Source organism: Hermetia illucens, chromosome 4, assembly GCF_905115235.1.
Source record: "Hermetia illucens chromosome 4, iHerIll2.2.curated.20191125, whole genome shotgun sequence".
Taxonomy (NCBI): Eukaryota; Metazoa; Arthropoda; class Insecta; order Diptera; family Stratiomyidae; genus Hermetia; species Hermetia illucens.
This window is the reverse complement of record NC_051852.1, coordinates 7,985,613-8,005,853: the sequence shown is the minus strand read 5'-3', so window position 1 is coordinate 8,005,853 and position 20,241 is coordinate 7,985,613. Positions and strand designations below refer to the sequence as shown.

Below are 20,241 nucleotides of genomic sequence, written 5' to 3'. Positions count from 1 at the left end.
GAGCTGCGGCTCCTTCCAGTAAACTCAACTAACTAAAGGGACTTGTAATTTGCATTAACGACTAAGATTGGTCTGAATATCGAAGTCAATGGGAAACGGCCAAAAGGCCGGCCGAAACAACAGTGGCTTGATATGCTGGATGCTGATGTGAGAGCCTCATGACTTCATCCAGATTAGGATTATGACCGAGCAAAATGGCGGAACCGACCAGGACGAGCCGATCCCACTTCTGAACGGGACAAAGGCTGAAAATCAAGAAGAACGTCACATCCAGCTAATATGCCATGAACGAAATTAGTTAGCCTTGAGCTTTGGGGTGGATTTAATCTCATAAACAAATAGGAAACAATCAAAGCAAAACAAATGAGCATCCCCTTTTGTAGCAAAATTCTCACCAGCCATTTTCTCTCTCCTTGCAACAATTGTGACATTTCCATAAAAAACAACTTGCAAACGTTTCATTTTTTTCCCATCAAGTAGTCATGGTCAAACTGAACAAAAGTGTCTCGAAGCTTCTTGTATTCTTTAGTGTCTTTTCATAGTCAGGCGGTTTCTTATCCTCTCAGCCAGCAGACAACCATAATAATGTCAACAAATGAAGATTTGGTACCAAAAACTCAATTTGTAATTAGAGGTGAAAATAAATAAATGTCTCTGCCTTTTCCCAGAATCATAAGATACAACTTAGCTACTCGAAACTTGGAAAGAACCTTTCAACTATTTCCAGCCATTGGCGTAGCTTCTTGAGCGATTTACATCATGCAAAGACGAAACGGACTGAAAGGATTCTCAGAAATTCGGAATCAATCCCGGAGTTCATAGAGCGGTTTAGCATAACTGGAGGAGAGTCCATTTCTGCTGGTGGGCAAGCGAGTAGTTGTAGTCATCAGAATTGTAGTCATAGGAGTAAAACGTAATAAAAAGATTTCCGTGGTATCTTAGCCACTGAGTAACTGATACTTCCATGATTTGATTTCCACTATTTTTTGTATTATCTTTCATTTGCAAAGAGGCTTCTGACAACGGAATAATTTGGATGAAACGAGATTGGAATTTAACATGTGTACATGCTTGATTCGCTTTTTACCTAAACAATAAATATTCCATAGATGAGAGATCGAAAACACGAGTGACGACAAATAAATCATTTTCAATGTTTGGGCGCTTTTCCGTGCGAGAAAAATATCACTAGAACATTTCACTTTTTGGCTAAGTTCAACAGCGATTAGATCAAGGAAAACAACAAGAAAATAAAGAGTAGAACATGAAAAAAAAGTCACTTCACTTTGAAAACACTTAGTCTAATAAATAGGTTGGTATTTACGCCTCGTTTTAGATTAGTCCGCTTTTCGGCGATCCCGTCGACATGCCTTTTTGTGCTCCATCTGCCAATGTTCCTGCTGGCATTCAGTCGAACAATAGGCTGTGTTCCAGCAACAATGGTAGATGGCCTCTTTGCCGCAATAATAACACTGGAAATATATTGGTCGGAAAATAATATGAAACCGGCCGGGGCTCTTGGCGATAGAAATATTAGGTTGGGGGAAAAATAAATGTCGTATTTTGCCAATAGATGGCGACAATTAAACATATCTTGTGTTGTACTTATCACATCGGGTCACACTATACGGCGATTTGAAGACGACGATCTGGGCTACAGGTGTCTTTCTGACAGTTTTATGATCGTACGTTTCAGTCTCAAGTTATAGCGCGTCAAAGATGGAGTCCACCAAGGAAGAAATTCGTCATATTTTACATTTTTACTACCTCTTATTTTTCTTCAGCCTTTGTTCCGTTCACAAGCGGGGTCGGCTCGTCGTGATCGATTTCGCCATTTGGCTCTATCGAATGCCTGATCTGAGTGCAATCTCGACGCTTTTAAATCCCCATCCAGCGTATCAAGCCATCGTTGTTTAGGTCTGCCTTTTGGTCTTTACCATCGACCTCGATGTTCAGGCCAATCTTGGCAAGTGAATTCCATCGAAGACGCCTCTCTCGCAATTTTTCCACAATCGGTGCAACCCCATAACGATCGCGGATATCCTCATTTCGGATGTGATCGAAACGTGTGACGCCACTAGTCCAACGTAAGATCTTCGTCTCCATTACCGCAAGACGCCGTTCATTGTCCTTTATAGTTGGCCAACACTCAGAACCATAGAGAGCGACAGGACGGACAACATTGTGATAAATCTTCGACTTGAGACGTTCGTTGATACGTCGATCACAAAGAACACCAGTTGTGGAACGCCACTTGATCCAGGTTGCGTTAATGCGTGAAGTAATTTCATAACGCAGTTCTCCATTGGCTGATAGTGTTGACCCGAGGTATTTAAATCACTCAGTTCTGGGCAGATCACTGCCGCTGACAGTGATTGTGCCTGTTTCATGGGGATCGGTCGTCAAAAATTCAGTTTGAGACCCTGTTTCATGAGGCGATCATTCCATTTTTGGACAAGTTGCTCGATATCATTTTTGCTATCAGATGCTAGGAAAACATCATCTGCATAAAGCAGAGTGTAGGGTGCTGGACGTTGGATATCCCGTGTGACGGTGTCCATAACAAGAACAAAGAGGAGTTGTGAGAGGGCGCTTCCTTGATGAACACCAACAGAGACACGAAGCGGTTTTGATACCCGCCATACTTCGAACTTTACTTTTCGGATCGTGGTAAAGCAGTTTTTGACAAATCCCGCTTGATTCACGGTTATTTCAACGATTTCGCGAATACGGTTGTCAAGAATGTGTCCTAAAATCTTCATGGTATGGGGAAGTAATCGGATCGAACCGTAATTTGAACATTCTGCTGGACTACCTTTCTTTTTCCATATTGGAACAGTGGTACTTTCTTGCTAGTCAGATGGTGTTCTTCCTTTCTGAATAACCCGATTAAAGAATTTACTGAGCCACAGTGTTGGGTCCCAGCTCTTCGCTTTCCAGAGTTCAGATGCGATGTCGTCGGGTCCTGTGGCTTTCCCCGATTTCTCTCTTTTTATTGTCTCCTCGACTTCAGTTGCGCTGACAGGTGGAACTGGTTCAAATTCAACCGCGGGGTGATGAGCGTCGGTTTTGACATACGGGGATGTGCAAGGAAATAAAGAGAGGTGGCGCTCGGGTAGGTTGGAAAGGAAGAGATCGAGAGTGCGGGCCAAGGAGTTTTTGGTGGTATTGAAATTCAGGGCAGAGCAAATGTACATAAAGAAAGAAAGTGGGAGGGAAGAATGGGAGAGGTTGTTGGAAGGAATAGGAAGGCTAGGATGATCAGGCCAATTGAGCATCGGGAGGTTGAAATTTCCACAAAGGAAGAAAGGGAGGGAAGGGAATCTGACGGTAAGGAGTTCAGACAAACTTTCAAACAATTCTTCATACAGGTGAGAAGGGCTAGCAGGAGTACCCTTCGGGGAGCTCGGAGTTTAATATGATATCGTCCAGCCAGGTTTCGGAGATACAGATGGCATGGTGTTGCTGAGCCAGCGCAGATAAATTGAAGGCCCCCGGCTTGGTTCCCCTGACGTTCTGATGAAATAGACGGACAGTGAACATGGATCCAGTTATATAGCTCGGCGAGGCAGGCGGGTTGCCTTGAAATTTACCCGCGAATTGGGGCGCTTATATGGCTTGATGAATACACCTTCAGGTCAGAAAGAAGGGTTGCCGAGGACGTCAACTTCGTGTGGATAAGTAACCTTGAAAGATGCAATCACCCGGTCGGTGTTGTTGCCTTTTGTGAGTTTAATGCAGGACAGAGGAGAAATTAAACCAACTTTGCTCCTTATATACTCCAGAATATCGTTCGTAGAAGTTGTGAACGCTAGCCTGGAGATGAAGAGCTGTTTAGGTGGGGACGCCACCTGTAGCTTGGGGCCACTGGTATGGATGGATGAAGTGCCCGGATATATGGCAGTAGTGGGAAGCGCAGCTTCGTTGGTGACAGAAACGGTGTCAAAAAGTGAGGCGGCTGTGAGATGGCAATGCCAACACCATATTGAGTGTGTGGGTTGCCAAAATAGAGAAGTTTACAGCCATTTTTACCGCGTTCGCGTTCAATGTCGCAGCTTTTGGCACCAGACCATCGGGTTTCTTGCAGAGCGCAGATATTAATGCGTTCCAGTTAGAGTACCAACATTTAGCGTGCAGACACGTATTTGTTTTGTTTTGTTCGGACTAACTTGCTTACGTTCTGACGTCGTCCATGCGTCAAGAACCCTTGCCCATTTCTCGGCAGGACCGGGGCCCGTCCTGCCACGTCGGCTGAGGTGGATGCCCTAGCATTTCTCCGAGGCTTGTGACTCATTCCGATCATCATGTTTGTAACGACATTGTATGCAATTTCTTGGTCGGCCTCTCGCGGGACCTGTCACCAAGAGAGATCAGATAGGATTTAGCATAGTGGAATAACTCCCAACTATACTCTATTTATCTCTTTCCCTGATCTCAGCATCTTATTTTTGTTTTGCTGAGGATAGTACAGAGTACGTTGCGTCAAACGCTCCTCCTTTACCTGGGCTTGGGACCAGCATACTATGTTAATAGCACGACGGAGTTTACATTTTTACTATCTGAGAGGTAAAAATGCAACGAAGCCGGCCAAAAAAATTTGTGAAGTTTATGGGCCCGAAACTTTAACAATTCGCACAGCACAGCGTTGGTTCGATCGATTTCGTTCTGGTGTAGTGGAAGTCGAAGATGCACCCCGTACAGGTAGGCCAATCGCCGTAGAAACCGATAAAATCGTCGAATTCATCCAAGTAGACCGGCATGTGAGTATTCGCTCGATTGGCCAGGAACTGGGTAAGGACCATAAAGCCGTTTGGAACCATTTGCAGAGGATTGGATTCCAAAAAAAACTGGATTTTTGGGTGCCACACGAGTTGACGGAAAAAAATCTCTTGGACCGAATCAACGAATGTGATGCATTGCTGAAACGGAACGAAATCGAACCATTTTTGAAGCGGATGGTGACTGGTGATGAAAAGTGGATCATACACGACAACCTCAAGTGAAAAAGATCGTGGTCGAAGCGCGGTGAGCCGGTCCAAACCATCGCTAAGCCCGGATTGACGGGAAGGAAGGTTGTGCTGTGTGTTTGGTGGAATTGGAAGGGAATCATCCACTATGAGCTGCTCATCTATGGCCAGACCTTCAATTCGGTCCTCTACTGTGAGCAACTCAACCGTTCGAAACAGGCGATTGACCAGAAGCGACCAGGACTGGTCAATAGGAATGAGTGTGCTCTTGGTGCTACTAAGTTGGCCTCAAAAGAGGCTTGCGAAAACTGGCTGAGTCTTTTGCAAATAAGGGGGGGGGGGGGTTCTAAGGGGAAGTTGCCGTTTAAATGGCAACAAGTTTGCGAACAAAACGGCGCATATTTGACTTCAATCGGATAATTTTAAGTACGTTAAATAAAGCGTCAAATTTTGATCACAAATACGACATTTCTTTTCCCCCAACCCAATATTTCGAGGAAGAGATACTCACCCATTGTTTTTTCTTTATGACGGCAATTGCTCGGTTGTGCTTCTCTATAAGCTGCTTGTTGCGTTCTGCTGCTCGCTCGATTTCCGCCTGAAGTGTTTGCGTCGCTAGTTTACAAGCTGCTGGGGGACATTTCAGCGCTTGCAGATCACGAAGCAGCTGAAAGACAAGGATAAGCATTGTTAAATACGCTACATTCCCACTAGGACTTTCGGTCATTTTCCCACCGTTTCAACGATGTCCTGCTTTGGCTTTCCAAGATTTGATTTGATTCGTGCTGGTGTGTTTGGCTTTGATGTTGGCCGGGAAGAATGATCTTGCGTCGAAGAGACTTCTGATTCCTCACCATTTGTTTGACTCACTGGAACTTGTTGATTCGGATCTTCGACGTCTGACCTTTTATTTGGATCATTTCCATTTGCTGATTTTTGTCTTGCCATGTTTGGTTTGCTGTATATCGAAGCGAGCGAACAAAAGGTCAAAATTCCATTCAAAAACTGACTTTTACCTGATACTCACCCCTTAGCATTCACCTTCTTCTTCAGCGGCGTAGAGATAGCGTTTGGTTTTGATTTTTTATTTGCAATCATATCAGCCACGCTATGAATGCTGCTTTCAGTTGCGCTGGAATTATTTTTCCTTCGTTTACCTCCTCTGTTATTTGGGGTCGTGTGACTTTGCAGGGGCGATGCAATCTCCCCTGTAGTAGTGGACGCAGTGGTCATAGTTGTGGAGTTCAACGATGTGTTCCACACTTCAGATGATGTATCCGCCTCACGATTTACTGAGTTTTGGGCGGTTTTCTTACCTTTCCCTGGTTTTCTTTTCTGGTTTTGCCAAATCGAGTGTATACCGGACAGATCAACTGGGTGCTTTCGTTCGGCTTCATAGGAGAATTGTCCAGGCGGCCATTTCGATAGTTCCTGATGGATCTCAAGTTCCTCCATGGCCTTATTGAAACTGACAGTTTTCTTTACTTTCAATGATTTGATATCAGTGTCGATGGGTAGAACGTAGACCGCGTCGATGTTAGCACGGAGATGTTGGCTACCGAAAAAACGCACATCGTAACGATTATTCTCTAGTTTTATCACTTTGGCCGGCCAATGACTGTAGCCAATTTGCTTTGCAAATACCAACTCATGGCGGGGCACGCATGGCTTGCAGAACCAATATTCATTCGACTTTTCGTTGGAATGACGGTAGCAGTCGGCACACTTACGAATTTCAGACAACTCAAACGCGCAGTCCGACAGAAGATACACGCAAGCATAGTATTCATCTGATTGCACTGGAATTGAAAATGTTCTACATCTCCACCACTGAAAAAGGAGACTCTTCAAAGCTTACCTCCATAAACAACCCCGACCGAGTGTTGTATATCCATAATATCACACTGAAACTCCGTTAGACTCGAATACCCATTCGATTTCAACTTTTTATCGATATAATCAAGCGTTTTTGGAAATTTCAGACATTTCTTTTCGAACAGCTCAAATTCTTGCTTCGATGGCATTGGAATGCTTGATGAAAACGGGAGAGGCGAATACGTATCGGCTGTGATCTGGAATACTCAAACATATCAGATGTCTCCCAACAGACGGACAAGAAAATAAAACCCACCCAAGTTTTTATTCGCGTAAATATGAATTTCAAAAGATAATTTTTCTCTTCGGCTTCAATGACTGGATCACTTTGTGTTCGATATAACCGGCACGAAGTGCACAACATCACATTATCCTGATTTTCATCTGTATCTAGGGCAGATGCATCGAGTTTCTCATAGGTGGATAGAACCCGCCTCGTTCGGCGACTGGGTGGTCGCACCTCGCCCATACACATCACATCTTTGGTCTCAGAGTTTTGTGATAGCAATCTTTGTATCCTTATGTCTTCCGTGCTGCTGGCAACCTCTCTTTTGAATGATGGTTTTTCTTCAACATGCTCTGCTGGGGGTTGTTGCTCTTCTACGTCTGCTTCATTGACTGTTGTCTCCATTTGTGAAACAGATTCTTCGACAGATTCTGTTGTGGTGTCATTTGTAGTCACTGGTTGCTGATTTGGAGGTGATTGTCCTCTCTTGTTTGTGCTGGAACTGTTGGCATTGGTTGGAGTACAATGCTCGTGGAAAACACGCGGACATAATGAACATTTTTGTAAATTTCCAGGACTGTGGCATTCGAAGCAGTACAGATCGTGGTCGAGGTCGGCTATCTGGGAATTATGAAAGTTTGCAAAGTTATTCTTAGTAATAAACAAGTCATTTTGCAATACTTTTTTTCTTAAATTATTAACGCCCTACTCAGAGCGTTCGTAGCTGCTGGGGGGACAACAAATTTGTAAAAATCCTTGTGGACATCTCTTGAATGCATTAACGCTCCTGCTTTAGATACAAATCCAGTCAATGTAGAAGACAAACTGAATTATGTAAAGTCAGTTGAATCAGATGGGAAAGTGGTCCCGAGAAGGCGGTCTAGTCTAGTTCAGCAGAGAGAGCCACAGCTCATTGTACTATTCCTGCAGAATGCCTATTCAGTGGTCTACAGCCGCATCTGAAAACATTCTCCAGAGGCAGAGAGTGCGTAGAATGTTCCTTGAAGAAAACCTTACCCAGGTGTTTTCGTCTGAAATCTGAGGAGGCTGGGCAGCGGCATATGAAGTGCAGGTCCTTACTTTGGCTACATATAGGCGAGGCAAGCACCTCATTTTCCATGTTATGCTTTACTTCTCGAGCGCATCATATACAGAGCTAATAAATGCCTTCAGTTCTTTACACTATTCGATTTGCTTCCATGGCGCCTTTCGGGACGTGACCGACAACCTCATTTACGCTGGAAACAAGAGCACTTTTGGTGGCGGTCAGCGTTTTTCAATATTCTCCGGCGTTCTGTTCAAGATGACAGCAGCGCAATCAGCAAGATAGTTGTCCCACCGTCGAATGACAGCTGAACCCCGTAAGCTAATCGTGTTGAATTTTGGAGGATGAAGCTGAACACGATGTGTATGTGATATACAAGTGAAGGCATGCGATCATCAAGGGATGGCCTTGCTCGAGGCCGAGTTCAGCGCTTCTCTTCGTACACTCAGAAGACAACTCTTAAATCTGTTGCTGATCGGGATGTGGTCAGTCCAAAAACTCTCTTGGTGCGTAGCACTGCACTATTGGAATGTACCTCATTCTGGATCAAGGTTTCGTAGTTGAGCATTAATCCAACAATGGATATACGCTTAGTTCCGGCAGACCATCCAGAATACAAGGGCGCAGGGCTGCAAGAGAGAGAGGAGTAGTGCCCAGAGTTGTGAAATCTCGCTTAACCCCAATAACCCCAAAATGTCCAGTCTTTATGTAAGCATTCTGGGGTACCTCGATAGCGTTGCTGAGAAGGGTTCGCACATTCCAAAATCCAATCATAACCGTTGACTGTTGGTGTCACTACTTCAGTGGGGCTCCGAGATTCCCGTCTTAATAGCGAATATCATTAGTCCGTGTGGATTTGGCCCCGCCTACTCCCAGAGACGCCAGGAATTTACATGACTATTCAGACTGTAGTGAGCGATAGTGACCTGGTCTGATTATACTTCAGGTTAAAGTTGCATAATTCCTCCTCGCGGATGCTGCTTTAAACCATCTTCGGACGGGCCGAGAGTGTGTAAGACCGGGCTGGGATAGGCTCATCCAACTGACGAGAATATGTTAACCTGCTGGTCATGTGTTAGGGGCAAGTGGATCTGCCGGGGGAAGGAGCGGAAGCAACAGCCCGGGGATCTTCCTCCCTCAAGTGGAGACGGTGCTAATAGGACCCCAAGCCAAGGTGCAACAGCATACGCCGAAGATTGCGTGTCCAATGGGGAGTTTGGTTTATAGTATGCGAACACTGAATATCTTGGGCATCTTCAGTTTCAAATAAGACCCTTACCTTGGTGGCCAGGCTAGCCAGAGTGGACATTCTTTCCGAACTACTCATGGGAGCAAGACATGGACTCAATTAACAAAAAGAAAATAACAAACCGACGAGTGAAGAAGAGGTGGTGATGTCGGGCACGTCATCGGTGGACGAGTTGCTGGCATCCAGCCAGGAGACAGTAGCCGTCGAGAGCAGTACAATCGGTGCCAGCCCTAGCACCGCTGTGCTGAAACCAACCGCAGGGACTTCCCGGAGCGAAGCAGCAGACGGACTAGTGGCTTCCAGCCTGGAATCCACTGAAGTCAAACTGGGCGTAGCGAGTACCAGACATAGTACTCCTAACCCGAAACCGTCGATGTCGGGGGATCCCTCAAAAGCAAACTCCGACAAGAACGTCGGTCACCGGAAACCGGCTAAGAAACGAAGGTCCACTGGAATCCTCCTCAAGGGCCAGTACCAGAAGGCAATGCATATTCTCAGCAAGATTGCTCAGCTGTCGACGAGTAAGATGAAAACGACCTCGCTAGATACCAGGCGATTGTTGAGGAAGATAACAGCAAACGCCTGACAGACGAGCAGAAGGTGACGCCCAACGCTCTTAAACGCAACCGACTTCAAGACTAGGTCGAACAAAAACACATGCGGAGCAAAGTGGGCAAGAGCTTGAACGCTAAGCAACCTCTGGGAAAAGGTAAACAGTCAGCCAACGAGCCACGAACTGCGAAACCCTTCAGCGACGTAGCCGGGAGCCACTTGCGTGTAGTGCAGGACTGCAAAGGCGAACAAAGGGCATCCGTTCCCTCTTTTGATTCCTCTCAGGTGGTCCATGGGTTCCATGTTATGGCTTGCGAGGACAAATTTTCCAGGGACTTTCTCGGTTCGTGCGTTGCCTGCGAAGGCGCAATGCTCAAAGTCATCCCCCAGGAGACCGAAGATCCCCATGAATAAGGTCAATCTCGTCCAATCCCTGCGCCTTCAAAATCCCAGGATTCCTATGGACGACTGGGTTGTTATCAAGGAGGAACCCCAGACAAGAAGCCAACCTTTCCTGATCGGCATAAACGAAGAGTGCCTGGAAGAATTGGAACAGGTACACTATAAACTGCGGTTCGGAGTCAGGAACGCAAAGGTGAAAGTGTTCAATCGACGCCGCCAACAATCTGTTGGAGGAGATCAAGATCGACGGTCCGACGGGGATTGGCGAACCCCTTCGAGGGGCCAACAGAATATATATGGCTGCCTTTCCCCCCTTGGTGGGGTATAGTGCCTACGCGTCCTTAATGTGTGACCTACCCACTGTCACTTCTGTTTTTTAATCACAGTGCGTACGAGTGCCAGACCTGTGTGTCGACCGAGTTCTTCGTTTGAGATAGTATCAGGAAAGCGTACTCTGATGATACGGCGCAGACAGGTGTTGACGAAGAGACGTCGACTTGGAGCTTTTGAGTAACAGTGGAATTCACATGCCATTTGTAACACAGAAAGGACACTAGTACAGAACAGTCTCAACTTGATTTTGGTGTTGAGATAACTGCATTTGTAGATTTTAAACAGTGCAGCAAAAGCGGATCTAGGGCTGTTAATCTGTCGCGCAACATCTAGATAGGGAGAGTGCGATGATCCGCCAGACTGAGAACTTTGGTTTTGTTATTTGTTTTTGTTTATCTTCAGTCCAACTCTACTTGCCTCTTTTCTAAATTCAGAGCCATTTGGCCAAGGTCCATGACCCGATGAGAGAGCAAACAGATGTCATCAGTGTAGTTGAGGTGTTTGAGGAAAGATGTCATTGTCCATTGAATTCCTCCACAAGCTCCAGACGACGCAGCATGCAGAACGTCACCGATAACAAGAAGAAATAATATCGGGGATAGGATGCAACCCTGGAGGACTCCGCTTTGGACTTTAAAATCCCCCGGCGAACATAATCCCATTCGACATTCTGGCGAAAAGAAATGAGTGTACTGTACCATGGAAGGTCTATAGACGAGCGAAGAAAGCTCAGAGTCGTATGATGTCTGGGAAAGCGGATGGCGGATGGAATCAGTCTTAGGATTGGTAGACGGTAGAGAGTTTGACTTGAGCGAAAACAGAGAGCCTCAACCGCTTTTGGTTGCATGGTACGCCAAATTGGCCGGTATGCAGTGGCATACCGAAGGATGCAGAGTATGTAATGTTCCACTGCTCAAGATGGCAATGTTCGCGATAGAGAGAAGGAAACAAAACCAACCCCTGAGGACAGGGCCCGCAGAATATATATATTTGCGGAGATTCTGAAGTTGATGGACTTGTTGTTGAGCTGATTTCCTTGGCAATTATAAAAATTCAATTTTTTACACCGAATCCGAATGCAACCCCGGCGGACTGCGCTTTGGACATAAAAATCCTCCGAGATTTTTCCTCGGTGCAGCACGTGCTCTGTTTACGCTATCGAAAGCTTTCTCGAAATTGGTGAAGAGCAGGTGCAGCGGAGAAAAAAATTCCCCGCACTGTTTCAAAACGATCGGTAGGATGTAGAATGATTCGGAACGGAGACTAGACTGCTCTCTGCCGATTAAGTTTTCGAGATGTTTTTGATGCGTTCCAGGATAATGTTAGCTATTATTTTTGTGACGGCAGGGAGCACGCAGACACAGCTCCAATTGTCACACTCTAAACGTGTGACCTTCCACTCTCTGGGAAAGGTTTTGGATTCCAAAGATTTCCGTACGAGTTGAAGCAGCAGATCTGCAATAATTGGAGGTGACAGCGGCAAATAACTCTGCATGCAAGCATGCAAGCTCTTTCCTGATGCGGTATACACTTCTGAAATAATTGCGATCTGTGGCATCGTCCGTTTTTCGGACCAGCACAATAGCAAATTCTCTCTTGTCACTGCCTACACTACGCTAAACTCATCAATCCCCTTCCATGACTCCGTAGTCAGCCAGCTCTTATGATGCCCCTTCGGGATGTGGCCGACGACATGTATAGCATCCGAGAAATGATCATTTTTTATGCCCCAATGCCCAATGCTCATCGACATTCTCAGGCGCGTTACTCAGTAAATCAGCAAGATAGCTCTCCCGCTATCAAGCGACAGCTGAGTTGAATAAGCGGTTGATGTTGAATTTATTGAGTCGCAGCTCCCCACACCAGCGAGAAATGGCGGAAGCAACACTCAAGCGATCACCAGATGATGATCCCTTTCGAAGCCGATGTAAGGGCCTGTTACGCACATCCAGAAAACAATTCCTAGATCTACTGGTGATTGCGAAGTGATCGATCTGATTGCTTGTACGGCGTTGGTCAGTTGAGACCCATCTGACCTCATGGCAGGCTCTTTACTCGAACAATGTGCCACCACTGACGAAGCGGTGGAATTTGCAGAAGTCCACGAACCTTTCACCATTACCGTTGCAGCCGTCAAGATCGTACTTCCCCATCACATGCCCGAGAATGGTATTGTCAGATCCTACCTGGGCACTCAGATCACTCATCACGATCCCAATGCCACCTTTAGGAAGCTTCCCTTGAACCGCGTTTAGTAGCTCGTAGAAAGCATCCTTCTCCATTAAATCGGAAGTTTCCGTTGGTGCGCCTGGTTAGTGAATTCAGTTCCCTGATCTGATTTCAAAATTTTAAATATTCCATATTTTAGTATAAATTCTTTTACTAGTGTTTCTGCTACCGTTTTAGCATCTTTAAATTGTATAGGGGCTGCTACTACAAATTTTGTTAATTCACACTGCATTGTCAAAACATATCTATAACCGTTTGATATGCGTAAAGGGCCTACTGTATCTATCGAAATAGTTTCAAAGCTCGTCGATGGAGTGTCTGTTTTTACCATTCTTTCCTTTGTATGACGGGTTTGTTTATTTATTCTGCAAGATTTGCAGTTAGATATATAATCTTTTACCATTTTACTCATATTCTTCCAGCAATAACGTTGTCTTAATTTCAAAATTGTCTTCCTGACTCCTAAATGTCCTCCATGTGGCGTGTCATGGTATTCTTTTATCAAATCTTTCTGTATCGCGATATCCTCAATTCTTTTAGGGGGTTCACATATCATTATATTTACTTCGAAGTTCTTTTCTTGTTGCAACGTATTAATTATACTTTTTAATTCATTTTTACCTAGTACCTGGAAAATATCATTTGTGTTCGAAAGTGCTAGCTTGTGAATTTTCCATTTAACCGCCTTTATCAATAACTTCTTCATGATAGATGTGTACATCATATCAGAATTATCGCTATTATTAACCGATTTGGTATCTGTGGAAAGTGTTGTTGAATGTAGTTTGTCACTAATCGAAACGGATTTCTTATTAGTTTTATTGCTACAATATACACTTATTCCCTCTGTGGTGCGTATAATTTTATTCTTACTTGATTCATTCAAAATGAATTTCAATTTTAATATATCTCTGACGTCTGATATCGAAGAACAATCCCAAATATGAAATTGATCAGGCTTCTTAGGATGATCTGCTTTAGCGTCCTCGTGCACGTTTTTTACAATATTGTCAAGCTTTCTCTTAGCTGACATACCCCTTGTAATCGCCAAAGTTTTCTTTACAGTAGTGTCATTCTCTACTGGAGTCATCTTCTTCAATATGTCTGAGTTTAATTCAATTCTTGAGAGTGCGTCAGCATTTGTGTTCATTTTCCCCTGCTTGAAAACAATGTCAAAGTCGTAATCTGATTCTCGTCAGTTTGGAAGATGGATTTTTGTGTGAAAAGAGTGATACTAACGGTCTGTGGTCAGTTACTACAATAAATTTCCTACCGTACAGGTATGGTCGGAAAAAGTTGATACCCCAATGTATGGCAAGTAACTCTTTCTCGATAACAGGTTTGTTTAGGTCATGTTTTCCCAAAGACTTACTGGCATAAGAAATTGGTAAGTCATTGCCTATTTTGCCCTGCGAAAGTACAGCGCCCAATGCATAATTTGATGAATCTGTAGTTAATATAAAGGGTCTGTCGAAATCTGGGTATTGCAGTATCGGTGGTTGGATAAGCTTCTGCTTCAATGTATTGAAAGCAGTCTGACATGCCCCTGTCCAGGTAAAAGTAGCATTCTTTTTTAAGAGAGCATTTAGTTCTTTCGCTATTCCCGCGAAGTCCGGGATGAAGCGTCTGTAGTAATTGCAGAATGCAACGAATCTACGCACTTCATCTGCGTTCTTGGGTATGGGATAATTTCGAATGGTTTCGTTTTTTGTAGGATCGGTTCGTATCCCTTTGTCCGTGATAAGGTGCCCTAAGTATACGACTTCTGATTTTAAAAACTATCATTTGCTGGCGTTCAACTTCAGGTTGTATTTGCGTAACCTCTGTAGAACTTTTATTAGATTTTCATTATGATGATTGATACTACATCCGAAAACTATAATGTCGTCAACATAAAGAAAAGCTTCTGATCCTAACCCAGTTAGTGCTATTGTTAACATTCGTTGAAAGCTATTTGATGAAATTTTGAGGCCGAAAGGTAGACGTTTAAACTGAAAATGACCTGTATCTGTTGAAAATGCGGTGAGTGGTCTAGAACTTTTTTCCAATTCTATTTGGTGGAATGAACTCGTCATATCCAAAGTTGAAAAGTATTTGGCCCTACCTATCTTGTCTAATACATCCTCTAGCCTTGTTAACGGAAATTTATCGCTTACAATTTTGTTGTTCAATCTGCGATAATCTACTACTAGTCTTCAGTGTTTTTTGTCATCAGTGCCCTTTTTTGGTACAATTAATAATGGAGAGTTGTAAGGGCTTACCGAAGGTTCGATAATGCTACTATCAGATAATTGTTTGACCTGTTCTTCAATCTCATTAAGCTGTGCGTGTGGTAATTTATAGTTTTTTGTGTATACTGGCACATCATCCATAGTTGCAATTTTTTGTTTATATAAAAATTATTTACGGTAAGTTTTTCTCCTTCAAGGTGAAAAACATCCTGATATTCTGCTATGATCTTCATAAGACTATCCCTCGCTTTCTTATCTTACACGTCTGTTCTTATCCCATCTAAAAGTCTCTGTAAACGGTCTGGACTTTGTGATGTTGCTTCTAATATTCGATAGTCCTTTAGTGGTTTTATCTCAGCATCGAAATGTTTGAGTTTTACCGGTCTATCATTTGTATTTAGTATTTTTACGTGACAAACACCTTTGGCTGGAATTATGGTGTTGCCTACAAAAACGCCTCTCCGAATTTCCTTACTTAGAATCAAACTGTCTTCTTCTCTTACCAGATCTATTGGTATTATTACCTCAGCTCTAGCTGCTATGTTAACGTAAGAACTTGTTAACGGTTTAGTGTTCATAGGAATTGTTACCTCGTCATATTTCGTACTGAAGGTTATGGTATAAGTTTCGAAATCTATCCGACATATGTATTTCTCTAAAATATCTCGCCCTATTATTCCATCTGTTTTTATTGGAAAGTTATCTCCTACTATATGAAATCTATTTCTATCAAATTTTTCACCTATACGTAAAGTAAGTTCTGTGGTGCCCGAAGATTCTATTGACTCTTTAGTGATGCCATTTAACTTGCATTTTTCCTTATCATCTATTCTGTCTGAACTAATTGTTAGTTTTTTGCATAGCGAAATATCTGCCCCTGTATCTATTAGAAAAGTTAAATCTTGGCCCAAATCCTTGCAATAAAGTTTTATATAACTCGAAATTGAATTATTGTTCAATAAGTTGTATACATGGTTTCCGGTAAGGATTCTATCTTTATTTTCTAATCTTGTTCCTCGCCGGAGGGTGTCCCGTTTCCCTGGTTCTGAATTATATTTACTCTGTAGTTGTTCCTATTATCTCTGGGGTTATTGCGATTCTGGTTGAAATTACCTCTATTCCTACCACGATTACTAGGTCTACTTTGGGTATTACTGTTATGTCTAGCGCTGAAACTTTGGTCACGATTCCGCCACGGTTGTTGATTATAGTTATTAGATCTATAGCTATTATTGGGTCGATAGTCTATTCTATTGTTAAATGAGTTATTTGAAGAATGGACATTTCCGCGGTTTGTATTTCTGTTTTGAAAATTTCTACCTGAACTATTCACTTGAAAAACACTAGCCCGATTTCCTGAATCTCGTTTCTCTAACTCTAATGCGTAATTTGCGGCTTCAGTCATGTCTTGCGGTCTTGAAGAGAAAACGGTATCTCTTATCTCAGGGTTTAATCCGGTAAGGAAAGTTGTAAGAGCTTGTCGCCCATTTAGTTTTGTAATCAAATTCTCTTCTGCCTCTGTCACCGTTTCACCCAATTCGGCAACTTGTAGGTGACTCAACTCACTTGTAAGGTGTAGTATTTTGTCCCGATAATTAGTCACTGAAGATTTGTTCTGGGATACTGAATTCAGTGTTGTTTGGATGCTCTGGATTGTGTTCGAGCTTACAAATTTTTGTTTTAACAATTTTACAAAGCTTGCCATATTAGTGGGTACATTAGTACCTACAGCTAAGCGAGCTGTTTCTGTTAACTTGACATTTATGACAAAATTTAATAACTGTTTTTTCCCTGGTTCGTTTAATGTCTCGTTTAAAAATTCTAGCAATTTTGTGAACGTATGGAGATCTTTATATTTACCATCGAAAGTTGGTATTACTTTGACGGCGGTTGTAATATCGAAGTCACTCATATTTGATTCTATCAATTGTATTTCAAAAAGTTCTTTAAAGGTATTGTACGCTTGTTTAAAAGATGTCGATAAGCTCAAGGTTTTACTATCAGTAGTGTTCTGGATTATGCTCGAGGCTTGAGCCTTTATCTGTTCTAAGTTTTGCAATTTTGAAAGGACAGTGTCACGTTTGTAACCTCTACCCGCACTTTTTTTTTGCGTTTGATATATCTCTTTGTAAGTTACTCAATAATCCTTTTAGAGTCTCTAAATCGCCCATGAAAAATTATTTTTGTGAATAATATGTTGTATTGAACGTTATTTATTGTGAAAGAAAAGTTAAATTTAAAAAAAAAATTGTTCTGTGGTTATACATTATTTCTATTAACTACCTTCCTAACGTAATTCGAATGGTGCCTATTATATAAGTATACGAAAAAAATTATGATGACGAAACATCCTGATGTCGTGATTGCCTGACGATATTCAGTCACGAGGCTGTTGTTGGTTGCCGAGCTGCAATTGCCCATGTTTAGCGTTCTGCTTAAGTAGTCGCAGTTGTTCTGTTATCTCCTTAGCTTTCTTTATAAACTCGTTCTTCTGGCTCCCCGTTGCGATAGTCGCTAGCCTGTAGTACTCTGCTTTTTCCTTTCTTAATTTCTGCCGTTTACCTTCTCTTGTCTTCTTAAATTTTTGTTGATGTCGCTCCTCTGCTTCCTTCTTCGCTTCAGTTCGCGCCTTTAGCTCCGGAATTGTTAATTTCTTCGGTCCTATATGTTTTAATTCATCCTTCGGGGTCGCTACATATGGTGGTGGTGCTGCCTCTTGCTGTTTGATACTTTCTGGCTTGTATTCCTCTGCTATCTTGATCATCCGATTGAATATACGGTCGACTTCTTTTTGAAAGTCGTCTTCGATTAATATGTTGATGGTGTCGTCCATGATGTGGAATTACCAACTTCTTGTTGGTCCATAATAGGCAGGGTCGTACTTTAAGCAGTACATAGAGCATACTTGCGAAAAAGTATCCCTCATGAGTATGGCTCTGGCAAGGATGAGGGCCGCAGCGTACTTGCTGTGCGCAGTCCCTGTTTGGGGAAAAGCGCTGCATGTTTTAGGCAATGAATATAAACTGAGTGCGGCATATAGAAGAGCAGCCTTGTGTGTTCTGCCTTTAGGACCGTCTCAGATGAAGCAGGGTTCGTCACCTGGACCGAAATCTTGCACTTAGAAGTCTGTCAGAAACCGGCTCCCAGGTTAAGAGAGCGCGCCTTGCAGCAGTCGTCAGACACCGGATTCGCGTCTGCTACCACTTGCTTTTCACATTGCCGTAAGATGGCGATGGGTTCTCTCCAGAGTTCCACCATCTTGCTTCGCTTAGTATGTCATCGCTGGAACTCCCGCTCAATTTGAAGAAAGCGAGCATTCTGAGAAACTTCACTACCGGTGTCGAGGAGCTCGAGCACATTCTAGAAACCAATCATAGTCGATTTTCGATAGCCAAAGGTCGTTGCCGTGAGATCAGCCCTTATCCGAGGCCTTGTTGACGTCTTGGTAGTAGAAGACTTCCAAAATTTGCAGGTTGCCAGCTTGCAAATTTCTGTTCCTTTTAGTCGCCTCTTACGACAAGCTGGGAAGGGTTTGAGTGTATTCTTATCCCCAACTCATAGGGCAGGGCAGACTACAGGGTCTGCAAGAAAAAGCCTCAAAGGGAGATCGCCAAGCCTGACGACTTTGCCCCGCTTGAGGGCATTCAAGACCGACATGATTTCAACTTTACTTAGAGGAGCAGTTGCATCCGTGTTTGGCGCTAGTGATGATCATTAAGGTCAAAGAGACCATCACATACTCGAGTAAGGTGGCTTGAAGGTGGTCCTCGGAATTTAACGTGAGTACCTGCCGTGAGGGCATAATGCCTCCGTTTTCATACCAGTGAATGCGAGGTCAAAATAACATTTCTGATATACTTACTGCATGCGGCTCCCTGTGAAGCACACAACCAAGAAAGAGCTCTAACCGCGATATGGGCGTAGCCACAACCAGCAAGAAATTCCCACAAGGAGGCCCACCGCCTACAGCCGAGCTGAAAACACATCCTCCAGAAATTCTCCTGGAGCACATTCTCTCAGGGCCTTCCCCGTCCCAAATAACTTCCAGTGAGGGTTCGTGGTAAGGACTTCAAAGTAGCCACTTGTGGCCTCGGTTCTGATCCGTAGACAAACAGAGAGGACATAGGACTAGTCCCCTGAATCCACCGTAAGACTCCCTTAGAAGAGACTACGCCTAGTCTAAAGGGAGCCTATATTGAGCCCAAAGTCTACGATAGAGCTAATCCTGGTGGACACATATTTGACCAATCATATGTGACTCGACCTTTTCCTACTTTCGTTCTATCTAATCTGCCATTTAGAGCTGCAAGTCTACTGAACCTTGGCTGGACAATGCGATGACTTGTCCATCGTGTGTCTTGGGATCTATGCCCGGGTCCTGATCTCCGTTCGACGGGATCATAGCGAAACTTACCGATACTCCAACTTCAGACGGAATTCGATATGTTCTTGTTGGACTTTTCCTTGCATTCCTGGCTGGAGTCGAGCTGTTGCTATTTACTTCCAGCAACCCATCCTCAACGGCATCCTTCACGGCATCTTCTGCTTCAGCTGAAACGAAATTACCAAAGGAGAGCTTGAAAATCGTCCCAATATGGGTTTACGCCTTGAATTACTTTCTGTCAGGCCCCCTTCAGTCATAAGAAATTTGACGATTTTGGAAGTCGAGGCAGTTGCTGGCTTCTGCTGCTTTATAACCGCCCATAGTATTCGAATTAAACTGCTGTTTGCTTTCCTCTCCTGATTCATTGCTTTATCGTGTGATGTGCGGTTTAGTGTAATATGCCCGGTTAGAGGCCGGTGATGGAAACAGGGCAGGATAAATACGTTCCTTTTAACCTACAAAATTAGCCGCTTTAATCTAATCCGGCGACTTTATCAATCAGCCCCTTCGGCAGCACTCTCACTACAGACGAAGAAGTGCACACCCGGGTTCAATCCAGAAATTATTTCACTTTTCTGTTTATATTTATTTATCGATTTCTGCCACTAATAAAAAACTAGTCTTCTTCTTGATATGAACTCGCAATCGAATTCAGCAGATTTAGTACAATTCATAAGGCAATGCCTTTGTTGACCGGCGATAGAGGGATTCTCAAGCGCTGACAACTTCGCTGTCGTTGTTTTACAGT

The 20,241-nt window shown here is 43.5% G+C and overlaps 1 protein-coding gene across 1 annotated transcript; it reads right to left on the bottom strand.

Annotated features, from left to right (window-relative positions):
• Window positions 1-1,130: 1,130 nt before the first annotated feature.
• On the bottom strand, window positions 1,131-20,129 carry LOC119655517 (zinc finger MYND domain-containing protein 11). Its single transcript, XM_038061427.1, has 8 exons — window positions 19,726-20,129; window positions 19,524-19,660; window positions 7,099-7,689; window positions 6,826-7,039; window positions 5,995-6,766; window positions 5,703-5,925; window positions 5,479-5,634; window positions 1,131-1,472 (listed from the first exon to the last, which is right to left on the bottom strand). The coding sequence occupies exons 1-8, from the start codon at window positions 19,856-19,858 to the stop codon at window positions 1,338-1,340; spliced, it is 2,361 nt and encodes a 786-aa protein (XP_037917355.1). The 5' UTR covers window positions 19,859-20,129; the 3' UTR covers window positions 1,131-1,337.
• Between the last annotated feature and the right edge of the window lie 112 nt (window positions 20,130-20,241).

Coding starts and splice junctions, on each gene's coding strand:
- LOC119655517 (XM_038061427.1), bottom strand. CDS start 19,858: ATGAATCAGGAGAGGAAAGCAAACAGCAGTTTAATTCGAATACTATGG. Junction 7,040..7,098: donor TTACGCGAATAAAAACTTGG/GTGGGTTTTATT, acceptor TGAGTATTCCAG/ATCACAGCCGATACGTATTC. Junction 1,473..5,478: donor TCATAAAGAAAAAACAATGG/GTGAGTATCTCT, acceptor ATATATTTCCAG/TGTTATTATTGCGGCAAAGA.